This window comes from Trachurus trachurus (genome assembly GCF_905171665.1).
Source record: "Trachurus trachurus genome assembly, chromosome: 14".
Lineage (NCBI taxonomy): Eukaryota > Metazoa > Chordata > Actinopteri > Carangiformes > Carangidae > Trachurus > Trachurus trachurus.
Genome location: NC_139903.1, coordinates 17,680,527 through 17,693,105, shown reverse-complemented (window position 1 = coordinate 17,693,105; position 12,579 = coordinate 17,680,527). Strand labels below are relative to the sequence as shown.

Below are 12,579 nucleotides of genomic sequence, written 5' to 3'. Positions count from 1 at the left end.
GAGCCCATCCGTGCTGCACTAAGGTCACCGCTGTCACTCGGTCTCTTACCAACCGACAACCGAAGGAGGCGGAGGATCCCCAGCGAGGAAGGTGCAGGAAAGAAACCAACGAAGCCAGCAACATGTCTCTGTCTAACAAACTCACCCTGGACAAGGTGGACGTCAAGGGGAAGCGTGTTATTATGAGGTGAGCGCCTTCCTAGGTTATCACATCGGATGAACGGAAGTTGGGTTTTCTAACGTTAGCTAGCAGGCGGACATTTCATTTCAGAGCCCAAACACACACACACACACACACACACACACACACACAGGTAGCCTACTAACTAATAACAAACTGTCTGGTTGAGCTGATGTTGTTTTACACCGACTGTGGGGATGGTTAACGGTGTGTGAGGCGGTTGAACACACGGCAGGAAGTGAACTTGTTGGTTTGTCACGTTTTTCCATCCATGTTACGTGCCCGCGGGGAGATGCTGCATGGATGAAACGGACTGAGTCACCGGAGGCAGCCAGTAGCCACCACCACTACCATCACCGAGCCTCAGCCCCGCACCTTAACCTTACATCACTGTGTACTATACATCTACACATTCACCATATCATTATATCCAACGAGCCCCTCACGGTGGAGTCGCATCACTGCAGCGGTCCAGTCTCTGATGACGTAACAAGACCCAATACATTTGTCACACAGTGTGCTGATGATATAAAGATGCTCAGGTGCTCTTTTTAAATTCATTTATACATTAAATATGAAATATTGTAGTCTATTATCGTCAAATGATCTACCTGAGCTCTAAATACAAATGTCTTCATATGATAATATGGTGTGGTTATTGACATGGACTAGAAATAGATGTAGTATGCTATGTCAGATATTATATATCAATCTAATCTGTCAGATTCATGTTTTGTGATGAAATGCTGCAACTCTAGGGATCTTCAAAGTAACAGTGAGATGCAGAGAAAACCAGGAAACAGTGCATGATTCATCAAAACGGTGAAAAACAGTCAAAGGCAACTAACTCATTCATCACCAGTGGACTTCAGGCAGGAAGCTGCTTCAGTGTCCTGCTCAAAGGCAGTGCAGGTTTTAATCCCCTCCCCTCCTTAGATCCAAAGATGTTCTTTTTTTTAACAATAGAAATATGGTTTCAGACTTATCTGAAATGCAGCAGTGTTATTTTTAGTTTGGAGTATTGTATGTCATTTATTCTATAGGTATTTCTGCAAATTATAAAGGCCAGTGGCCACACAGAAGAGCACTTGAAACTGACACCCTGTGTGGAAATGTCAGAGGGCCATTTTGGTTCGCTCGTCTTGGTGGTGCAACAGGCGGCATAGGACAAGGTTCACCGACAGCAGCCCCCTGCCTGCACTGCTCGGTGTTAAAAGGTCAAGTTCACGTTGAATCAGTCTCAGTGTGGACGATCAGCGCTGCACCGATTCCTTCATATCACACCCAGGGCCTGTCGTTGCACGCCCGGTGTGTGTGTGTGTGTGTGTGTGTGAGTTTTATGAACGTGTAGCTGCAAACAATGTGCAGGGGAGGTGTTGAGTTCAGAATAAAAAGGAGCGAAGGCGGGACGTTGCCAAGTAGCTCTTGAAAGAAATCTGTTCAGCAGCCAAATCAAAGGGACTTTGACTTTCTTCACTGGGTTGAGACCAGAGAACATGACTAGAGTAGGAAGATAATGTTTTAAAGCAAAACCCTCTGCCATTGTCATGAGAATAGGTCTATATTTTCATGCTCAGCATTAGTTATCATTTGCTGGCAGTGGGAGTAGCCATCATACACATCTTACTGTTATGTAGATCGGAAAATGACAAGCACCGAGAGCATAAATTGTGGCCTGACCTTGCCATCAGCCAACTTGTGCTGTAAATAACTGCCTTCTTGGGCTTTACCCATCATCCTCAGCTCATTTCTGCCTCTGAGAAATATCTGAGTGCTGTGTGCGACATGTGATGTAAGAAAACCTTCAATGAAATGCAAAAAAAACCCCACACTAACGAGGAATAATTAAAGAGTGTTGGTCGATGTCCTGGCATTGTCTGTCCGGGCACGACAGCTGTTGAGCCGTCGAACTGCTGACCGTTGGATTTTAGACTAAGACAATGGATTGCTGTTATTATGGCAGTGGGTACAGTGTGTGTGTGTGTGCAGAATGTGTGTGTGCAGGCTGATCATGTGTCTCGGTGCATCAGGCCCTCAGACGGAGAGGAGGAGGGAGGCGGTTATGTAACTGAGTGGAGTACGAGGGATGCAGCTTGTTCCTGCCAGCCTGAGGAGCAACCAGCTCAGTGTGCAGACTAGAGCTGCGTTAGCCGCTAATGCTGCTACTGAAAAAATGGAGAAAAAACCTTTAATCTAACGGAAATGCCTGTGTTGGACCAGAACTGTTTATACTGATTTAAAAGCATTTACCGTAGTATTCTTTGTTGACCACTCTTGAATATTTTTACACAGTGTAACCACACGGGGGGGCAAGTATGTTAAGGGTTAAAATGCTCCTTGTAAACTGATTTAAACCAGGCCTGACAGCTGTACATCTGTCAGTCACTCATTCATTAGCTCTTAACCCTCATTACATAAAGGGCATCTGCACAAACTCCAGCTGCACCATTAAATCAGCCAATTATCTGTTGATATTTGGTTATCGTAGGTATATTCATAGTCTGTAATTATTAAGAAATTGCAGTACAGACATGCTTAGCTTGATTTGATGTAATTTAAAAACTGTGTCACCATCATAGTTTCTCTAATAACAGAAAGCTTCAGGCAGGTTTTAAATAACAGGAGGACCAGCAAGGTCACCAAAACAGGAGGTAATTATGGCTGTAATTTCTACTGGAGTCGGGATGGAAAATGATTTGACCTGTCCCTGAGACAAAAGCCAATCAGCAATGTCCCCGAAATCACCTGGAGAAAAAAAAAGCCAAGTAGGAAGCCAGAAGAAGTTGTGATCGTCCGATATCTTGTCGAGCTTATCACATTGACTGTGGAGAGCGACTCACATTAAATCATAAATCCACGAGTCACTTGTTTTATGTAGTTTATCAGATTGGGAGCCAAAGTATAAACATATGCAGCTTGATCTCATTGCTACTGTTGTGTAGAGATGTCCAGGAATCTCACAGGTACCATGAGATAAGTCACCAAGTGGAAAAGCTTCACCAAGTGCTAGTGTTAGCAGCTCATGTTTTATTCACAGCTGATGAACGTCAGACCTTTGTTCAACAGAGAAACATGAGATATCACCAAAACCGTCCTGAATGTCCCACATACCTCATTAGTCTCTGTCTTTCTTGTAACTAGGTTTGTTCTCTTTCAGGGTTGACTTCAATGTTCCCATGAAGGACAAGCATATCACAAACAACCAGAGGTAAAAAAATATATATATATTCCTCTCATTTCTGTTCCGACTGTAAAAATAAAGTGAATGTTTTATCAAAAGGTTTTACACACAAAGACACAGAGCACAGTTTCCTTAGACAGAGGCAGGAGGAAATGTTAAACTCTCCTGCTGGTTGATTTCCAGGATCAAGGCGGCCGTTCCCACCATCAAACACTGCTTGGACCATGGAGCCAAGTCCGTCGTGCTGATGAGCCACCTGGGCCGTCCCGATGGAAACTTTGTGCCTGAGAAATATTCCCTGGAGCCCGTCGCTGCTGAGCTCAAGACTCTGCTGGGAAAGTGAGTAGATGGATTGAACAACTGGTAGTTAGTATAGTAGTATAGTTTTCAATCAAAGATCATTAGTGGACAAAGCTTGGTCTGTTTATGATTATGATTTGAAAGAAGATACATCTTCCTCTGGTCCTCTGCAGGGAAGTCACCTTCATGAAGGACTGTGTTGGTAAAGAGGTGGAAGCTGCCTGCGCTAACCCCGCCGCGGGATCCGTCATCCTGCTGGAGAACCTCCGCTTCCACGTCGCCGAGGAGGGAAAGGGCAAAGACGCCTCTGGAAACAAGGTGAGTCCTCCAGGTCGGTGTGGTCTGATTCAGGACACGAACACTGTTAAGTTTAATGTCCTTTAGCCTCGTGTATCAAGTTACCAGTCAAAGTCAGCAAAGAAAGAACTTAATATAATAACTTAATATTAATAAATTAATACACAATCTCACATCAATAAATGTTAGTTTATAAGTTAAATGATGAAACTGTAGCTCTCTGGTTTTGGTCTAGATTTTTAACTTAACATACAACTTTACTTCTGTTATAACAATGTCATCTCAATCCTCCATTTCATATGGACATGGTGGCAAAAAAGAGTTGTTTCTCTTCGAGCACAAGTTGAAATTGAAGCAGCAGATTATTAAAGGAAATTTTAAAAAAAATCAAAATTTCAAAAAAGAATGTAGTTTTCATGAAGCAGTTGAAACAAATGAAGCATTGCGAGTTAAAGATAATAATTCCTACAAGACGTCACACATTCTGAATACAACTGTTGGTAATGAATTATTAACCCATTGTGTGTATAAAGCCAGAGTAAACATCCTCATGAGGACAATGCTGCACTGCAGGACTTAGTTTTCTCTATTGTTATCAGACTGGTGAGAAAGAGACGAGTAACAGAGATGGACTTGTTAGTCAGGGGTTCATCAAACAAACAGCAACGTGATGATGAGCCAACACACGAGGAGAGAAGAGAGGAGCTGGACTGTGAGGCCAGTGCTCCGGTCTGGCAGGACGGTTGGTTGGTGGAGACTCGCTGTTGTCCTCTGGCTGTCAGACAAACAGCAGGAGACTCGGCGCCGCTGGGTCACTGGGAGGAAAATGCAGAGTCACTCCAGCTGCAGCCCAGTTCCTCTGAAAGAGCTGCGTCACCGTCTCATGACGTCATGGTCAGGAGTGCTGCAGCTTCTGCTCGGGTCCTCCTCTCAAACTGTTTCTGAGTTTGACATTTTAATGTTACACAGATCACAGCTCTGTCTACTCCAGTCTAATCAGTAAACCTCTGTTATTCATGCATTATAAAACCACAGAGCAACAGAGCAAGGCACTTTGACATCTCATTCTTTGTGCTGAGATGTAGATGGTCTGGAATAAAACCAGACCCAGACTCGGGACTCGGTATAAAAGCTGATCTCGGGGAGGCAGCAGTGGATCAGCAGCCTTGTCCCTATGACATTTATCCTGAAGGTCAGTGGGCTGTCCTGGCTGGATGTGTTGCTTTTCCTGTCCTGAGAGGCCTGGCTGGTATGCAGCCTGTGTGGCTTGGTTTCTACTGTACTGCTGCACTGTATCACATCACACCGGCAGCTCTTTATATGTTTTAATGTGAAAATATTTCTCAGTGACAAGAGACTGAACGCATCTCAAAGACTGAATTCATTTCACTGGTTCAAATCAAACCTTGATGAGTTGTGCAGAGGAATCAGTGATAATACTATTAAGCACAAAAGAGATCTTCTACTCTAATCTCTCATCAGTAGACGTGCAACAAACACATGCATGGTTTCCTCACTAACATGATGAAATGAGAAAACAGCAGTAACTTGTTTCCAGTTTTTAAGATGATAATCCAACATGGTGAGTGACGGGGGACATGCAGGAAGCAGTGACCTGATTGTACTCAGGTGTGACATTTGAACGACTCTTGACCTTTTTGTGCCCTCGGGTCTCACAGTCACGACCTTTGCCTGTTAAAGTGCAGCACGAACCCGATCCACAATGCACAGACTGAATAGCGATAGTGAGGTTTAGTTCATATTAGGACAGAAAAATTACATCGTAATTATTTTTGGCAGACATTATGAGTCGTGATTTTGGTGGAAATGGTGTTGTTGTTTGTTTTAATTTAATTTTCACCGAAAACTATAAAATGTTGACGACATGATATTTTTGAATTGGTGATTATTTTGTTAAGAAATGATGAAAACTTTAAGCCTTCAGAAGGAAAGACAGCCCCTGCTGCTTGGGTATTATTACATGCTCATACAATTATATTATAGTTGAGCTGTGATGGTTGGATCTGTGGGTGAAATGGAGCCGTGTAGAGAAAGAGACTGTAGCCACTGACACAAGTTTGTTTCCTTTGTCTTTCTGTGTAACTCCTGTCCCTCAGACCAAGGCCACCCAGGAGCAGATCGACTCCTTCAGGGCATCTCTCTCCAAACTGGGAGATGTTTACGTTAACGACGCCTTCGGCACAGCTCACAGAGCCCACAGGTGAGCAGGACACGGGCTGCTTCATCCATCCAATCATGCTCTTTTTTTTTTTTTACTCAGCCAAAAGTGAATATTTAAATGTCCTGTTGAGCCCTGCTGTTGTCTGCTCCTCCCCCAGCTCCATGGTGGGAGTGAACCTGCCCCAGAAGGCCGCTGGTTTCCTGATGAAGAAGGAGCTCGACTACTTTGCCATGGCTCTGGAGAAGCCTCAGAAGCCCTTCCTGGCCATCCTCGGAGGGTGAGAGCAGTTGGTTTCAGCCAGTCACAGAGTTCAGATGTGAAACAATGCAAGAGGCTTCGTCACTGGTGATTTACTGCAGAGATACCAGTGAGACATGAAATACAACGTAGGGAGTCAGAGATGAATCTGGCACTAACACAGTGCAACGAGAACCATGTCACTCACATTACAAAGTATTCGATTGTCCACACAAAGTCAATAGGAGCAACTAAAAACTAATCATTTCTATACATTAACATATGGATCTCATGCCTCAGAGACACAAAGCAGTCTGGGTGAAATAGGCGGAGCATGTGAAGATAACAGAGCGTTGAAAAGAGTCAGACTTTGACGCAGACCTGCTGTGGACATTGACTTTTACAGGAACATTTCAGTCCCTGTGAAACATTAATTTTTAACCTCCTACACTGTGATTTACATTGTGAACCAGCAGGATGAGTTCAGTTCCTCCAGAATAAAAAAAAAACCCAACAACATCAGCTTTAATTGTCAACACCAACTGAATTTGAAGAAGTCATCTTCTTATCAGTATTGTCCTTTCCTCCTCCTGCTGCTGCTGCTGCTGCTGCTGCTGCTGCGGTGCAGTCTCCTTTTAAAATACCCAGGTGACCGTCCAGGAATAGAGACTCTAAGCTCATTATGTAATCTGTGGTGTCACAGTCCACTGCTCTCCTCAAGACGCAGCTATGACTGCTCAGACCTCAGTGTGCAGAGATGAGAGGTCACACAGGACATATTTGTGAATAGTAATTGAATTCATCAACACTCCTGTTAGATTCAGCAACATTTTCAGGGTTGTTTGGTTGATCGTGTGATTTAGAACTTAACATTTCATAGATTTTTTTTTTTTTTTCACTTTTTTAATCAATCAAGTTTATATGTGTTTACTCTAAAAATACAAAAACTGCAGATGCACAGTTATAAAATAATGGTCCTTTATCTATTCTGTAATCACTTTTTATTTGCCCAAACGGAGGAATGAAAACTGAGGAAATTAGCCAACTCTTTCCTGTTTTCATCTGATATTACACAAGTTCAATGATAGAAACTTCCACAAGTTAAACATTTTCAGCAGCTAACAGGTTCAGCACAAACCCCTGAACGCATCATTAACCAGTCAGAGTGTTTTCTCTGGTGCTGCAGGAGTTTTCTTTATTTTTGGGGGGGTTGATTGTTCCTTGTGCTCGAGATGTGACACCACGGCCAGACGAATAAAGAGGAAGCGGTGTGTGAAGCTGCTCTAACAGACACTCTGTTTACCCCGAGCTGCCGTCGGCCACATGTGGGATTTGGCCTCGTGTCAGAGTCCATTCAAGCCTGAGAGCATTGTGCAACTGTCACATCCGCTCAGCGTCAGGGCGGTGCAGCTAATCACCGTCCTCCAGTTCACAGACAGAGGACATCGACCATTAGAGTGGAATGGTCATCCAGTTTACACAGCAGTGAAACAACAAGTCATGGTGGGTCGTACCATCAAAGACATTTTCATCAGTTTTAGTGAAATCATACGTGAATGGTCCCAGGAAAAAATGAAAATTAAGAGCAAAGTATATCAGTTAGTGGGAGAACAACTCTGTATTACCACTGAAACCAGGATAAACAATCCAAGAAGTCCAGTTTGAGTGACGGGATAATTTAATTTATCAGCAGCCAAAGCAGTCACAGTGGTTTATGATGCCACGACTCAGGATTTCACAACTATTGATACTGTTATCACAGCGGCAACTGGTGATTGATTTGTGATTGATTGGTCTTTCTACAGAAAATGAAAAGCCACAATTAATAATGGAAAAGAAAGTAAAATAAAAGTATCTTTTGCTTGGATATTTCGTATATTATACTGATGTGTTCCACCTCTGTTGTGTCTGTGTTTCAGAGCCAAGGTGAAGGACAAGATCCAGCTGATCAACAACATGCTGGATCAGGTCAATGAGATGATCATCGGCGGAGGCATGGCCTTCACCTTCCTCAAAGTCCTCAACAACATGGAGGTGAGAAAAATGTGAATAGTGCACTGTGGGACTTTCTCCTCTGAGAACAGCTGCTGCAGTGAGAGTGAAGCAGAGACGTGAAGCTGAAGGAAGGAAAAACAAAACACAACTGAGGGGTGTTTTAAATCCATGGTTATTAATGACTGTAAACAGATGGAGTAAATACTTAATTTAACATTTTAAACCAGATTTCTTTAGTACGAAGGCCTGTCTGAAAACCTTCACCTCTCAACTTGCTCTTTTCATCAAGCTACTAGACTATTTTCAGACAAACTCTGTTAAACCAACAGAACAGTTTCCCAAGTCTGAGAATCACATTTATTACCTCAGTTCCACCTCAGACCGGGTTTTGTTTAAATGGTTTCACCCAAAAGTTACACAAGAACATGTTTTCTCACTTCCTCAGTGTGGGATGTGTCCACAGAGAGATATCTTTGTTTCATTTATCTGTGCCAACCCAGAACAACGCTGAAAAAGAGAATCATGTTTCAGCGACGTGACATCTTATCTCTCTGGAACAAACAGTGCCCTCTTTTGTTCTGGACCAGGTGTTGTAAAAATAAAATGGGGTTGGTTATTTGCAGTGATTTGACCTGTTCACCATCACTGTGTTTGGATTCAGGCAAAAATCTCTTAGAGTCTCAAATCTATCTAATCATCTACATGGGGAGACTTTACTGCAGTGAAAGTCTTTTGTAATTTGGTGAACTGACCCTTTAAATAAAAGCTGGACGTCATATTTTTGGTTCTGAGCATGATTCTCAAACAGTGACAAAACAAAGCGGTTTCACAATCTGTTTGAGCTCCACCAGGTTTCAATAGCTCAGATTTTCTGCTGCAGTGGAAACAAATCTTTATCTCTCAGTGGAGAACTGTGACCTCTGAACCTCAGGACGTCTGGCTGCTGGAAGTCGTCACTGTTTGATAGATAAAATAACCCGCCCTCCTGGGGCTGAAATGTGATTGGTCAGTTTAAATTTTACTCCAAAATGAAGCTTCATTGAATATAATTAGCACAACCCTCCGTAAAATAGACAGTTGACCTGTCACAGAGCTCCTGACACGCTGTTACCCTGTAAAAACAAAATCAGGTCGTTGGAATTAGTTTTTTATACTGGCCTTGTTTTGTTTTTTTCTAATTCAAATAATTTACAGTAGGACGGAGAAAATAATTTGTGACTTAGAAACATTTTATATTTATGATAAATGATCTGCCAAAGATACAGCATTATATAGGAATATTCTGATGATACAGATGATTATTAAACAAGGGTTTAGGAATTGATAAATCAAACATGAAACATTCAATGAGACTATTAAGGAACAGATATGAGTGATAGGAAAGTTGGATTAGAGTTTGATGATTCATATAGAAACATCAGCTCTGTTCACTGTCAGGTTGTCAGGTTGTTTAAAGACAGCTTCCATCCTCACAAACTCGTTACTTTCTACACTCCTGCTCCAGCAATTTGTCTTTTCTACAATTTAAATCTATTTCTATTACTGGTCAAGTCTGCAAAGATATCAGAAAGTTCAATACATTTACATTTGAACATTTCCTGCAAATGATCAATGTCATTGCACACTGTCCCTTAATAAACTGAATAAACAAAACAAAATAAAACGGCAGCAAAATGGAGATGCTCACAATTAAACAGCTTAGACAGTTCCAGGTGTAGCCCTGTCTTCACTGATTCCCTCTCGTCCTCTTGCCTTTGTCAGATCGGTACGTCTCTGTACGACGAGGAGGGAGCCGGCATCGTCAAAGACCTGATGGCCAAAGCCGAGAAGAACGGAGTGAAGATCACTCTGCCCGTCGACTTCATCACCGCCGACAAGTTCGATGAGAAAGCCACCACAGGAACCGCCACCGTTGCTGCTGGAATCCCTGCAGGCTGGATGGTGAGATTCCTCTTTGACCCAGTGTTGCCAGATCAGAATGAGAGTTTCCAGCCCAATCACAACTTAAAACCAGACCAAATCATTAAACATGCAGTAGAAAACACGTCGTAAAGATCCAAACTTCATATCTGCATCAAATGACCACAGATAAATGGTAGATGGATACACTTGCAACCCAGAAAGAGTGCAGTTAGACAACCATAACCAACCAAATAGGCCACACAAACTGCAAAATGCACCTCTGGCATCCTAGCACCAGGCCCAGATACCAGCTGTTTATGCGTAAAAAAGTTAAATTTACCATGGATATACAGACCATAGATCTGCATGAACTTATTGCCGAAGTGCATGATGCTCAACACACACACCACAGAAAAATGTAATTTTAACTGATGCTCCGAATGCAACTCACATCTCAGTGCAATACAATGTGCTATCATAAATGACCTGTATGAGGACTAGAGTCCTAACCCGACCGGATGCTGGTTCAGGCCAGGTTCGGGACGAAAATATATACAAATGATGGGCTTCTTTTTTTCTTTTTTTTAATAAAAATTTGAAGGTTTTACCTCAACGTTGTTTTCGTACTTGAGTTCTAATGTTCCTGTGTCCTGTGTTCAGGGTTTGGACTGCGGACCAGAGAGCTCCAAGGCCTTCTCAGAGGCCGTGGGCCGGGCCAAGCAGATCGTGTGGAACGGCCCAGTCGGTGTGTTTGAGTGGGAACACTTTGCCAAGGGGACAAAGAACCTGATGGACAAAGTGGTCGAGGTGACCAAAACAGGATGCATCACAATCATCGGTAAGAAAGACGATGTTGGTTTGTCTGTTTGTATCCATGTTATCCAGTTTTGATGTTGATCCACCATTATTACTTACTTTGATTAGATCTATCTATTTTTTTCATATTTTCTGTTACTACGTATTGATATACATCTTTTATTTTCTTACTGCTCCACTGTGTTTTATTCACACTGTTTGTTTTGGTCTCTGCACCTGTCCCGCACTGTTTTGTGATAGAGCAGTAAATACTGCTTTTATATTGAAACATTTTCAAGTCGGGTCTGTCTCTACCACAATCTCTCATAGTTACACTAGAGGTCCAAAATAATGCGCCAATAAATAAATTCTGGGTCAAACCTTTTCTTATGGCAGAGTTTGATTTCTAAAACATGAACCAGTTCACAGGTGTTCAAATAAATATAACCGGAGTGAATCAACCTTGTGATCATGTGTTTGTTTCTTTGTGTCCAGGTGGGGGCGACACCGCCACCTGCTGCGCCAAGTGGAACACAGAAGACAAGGTCAGCCACGTGAGCACAGGGGGCGGAGCCAGTCTGGAGCTGCTGGAGGGTGAGTGACAGGAAAACATCACCGCCACGCTCGTTCACAGGACAAACTGACTTGACGATGGCGGAGCTGACTTGTGTCTTCGATGTCTCTGTGTCCACAGGTAAAGTCCTGCCCGGTGTGGACGCCCTCAGCAGTGCCTAAACCTCCCATCAGCCCACTGGTGTGTGTGTGTGTGTGTGTGTGAGTGTATGGGAGGTGGGTAGCTTCTCGGCCAGACTCATGTTTACTCCTGAAACCTTCCCACCCTGCGAAGACCCCACACCTGCTCTATCATGTCGTCTCCATCCAGGCTTTGCTTTCAAAGTGTCCACAGGTGAATCATGTCAGTGCTGTCTGTTGCGTGTCGAGCCTTCTGCCTTAACGCCGACCTGCACATCAAACTCTTCAAGTCAAAGGAGTCGTGACCCGACACCGACTCATCTCTGACGGTTCAGACGTGTTTGAAAAGATCAAATGGTTTGTTAAGGCGGAAGTTGTATTTTGCTCAGGTGTTCAATTTTCCCGTTGACCTGCTGAATGAACGCAACACATCACACACACTCTGCAGCGTCACTGTCGCCTGGATCTGGGCCTGAACAGCAGGTGTCAGTCTTCTGCTTCACTTCCTCTTAACACTGGCTTTGTGTGAGTGCGTGTGCGTGTCTGTGACTGAGTGAGTGTGCGTCTGTTATTTCCGCGTCACTTTTCCGTAGCCACCCTGGAACGTCACTGCACTACCCTTGACAGAGTGTGTACACACACACACACACACACATATGTATGTATAAACGGTTAATATGTGTGTGTACCTACACGTTGTATTTTCTGTCCCCTCGTCGTCTCTGGTTGTTGGTGTCTGAGCAGAGTCGGACTGAGACGAGGTGTCGCTCTCAGACGATCTGATTTAATCCGGTTAATAAAAAAGTCTCTGTTCAA

The 12,579-nt window shown here is 43.3% G+C and overlaps 1 protein-coding gene across 1 annotated transcript; it reads left to right on the top strand.

Annotated features, from left to right (window-relative positions):
- pgk1 (phosphoglycerate kinase 1) lies at positions 1-12,579 on the top strand. Its single transcript, XM_083986278.1, has 11 exons — positions 1-187; positions 3,339-3,389; positions 3,546-3,701; positions 3,836-3,980; positions 6,077-6,180; positions 6,299-6,418; positions 8,298-8,412; positions 10,135-10,314; positions 10,936-11,113; positions 11,566-11,664; positions 11,765-12,579. The coding sequence occupies exons 1-11, from the start codon at positions 123-125 to the stop codon at positions 11,803-11,805; spliced, it is 1,254 nt and encodes a 417-aa protein (XP_083842404.1). The 5' UTR covers positions 1-122; the 3' UTR covers positions 11,806-12,579.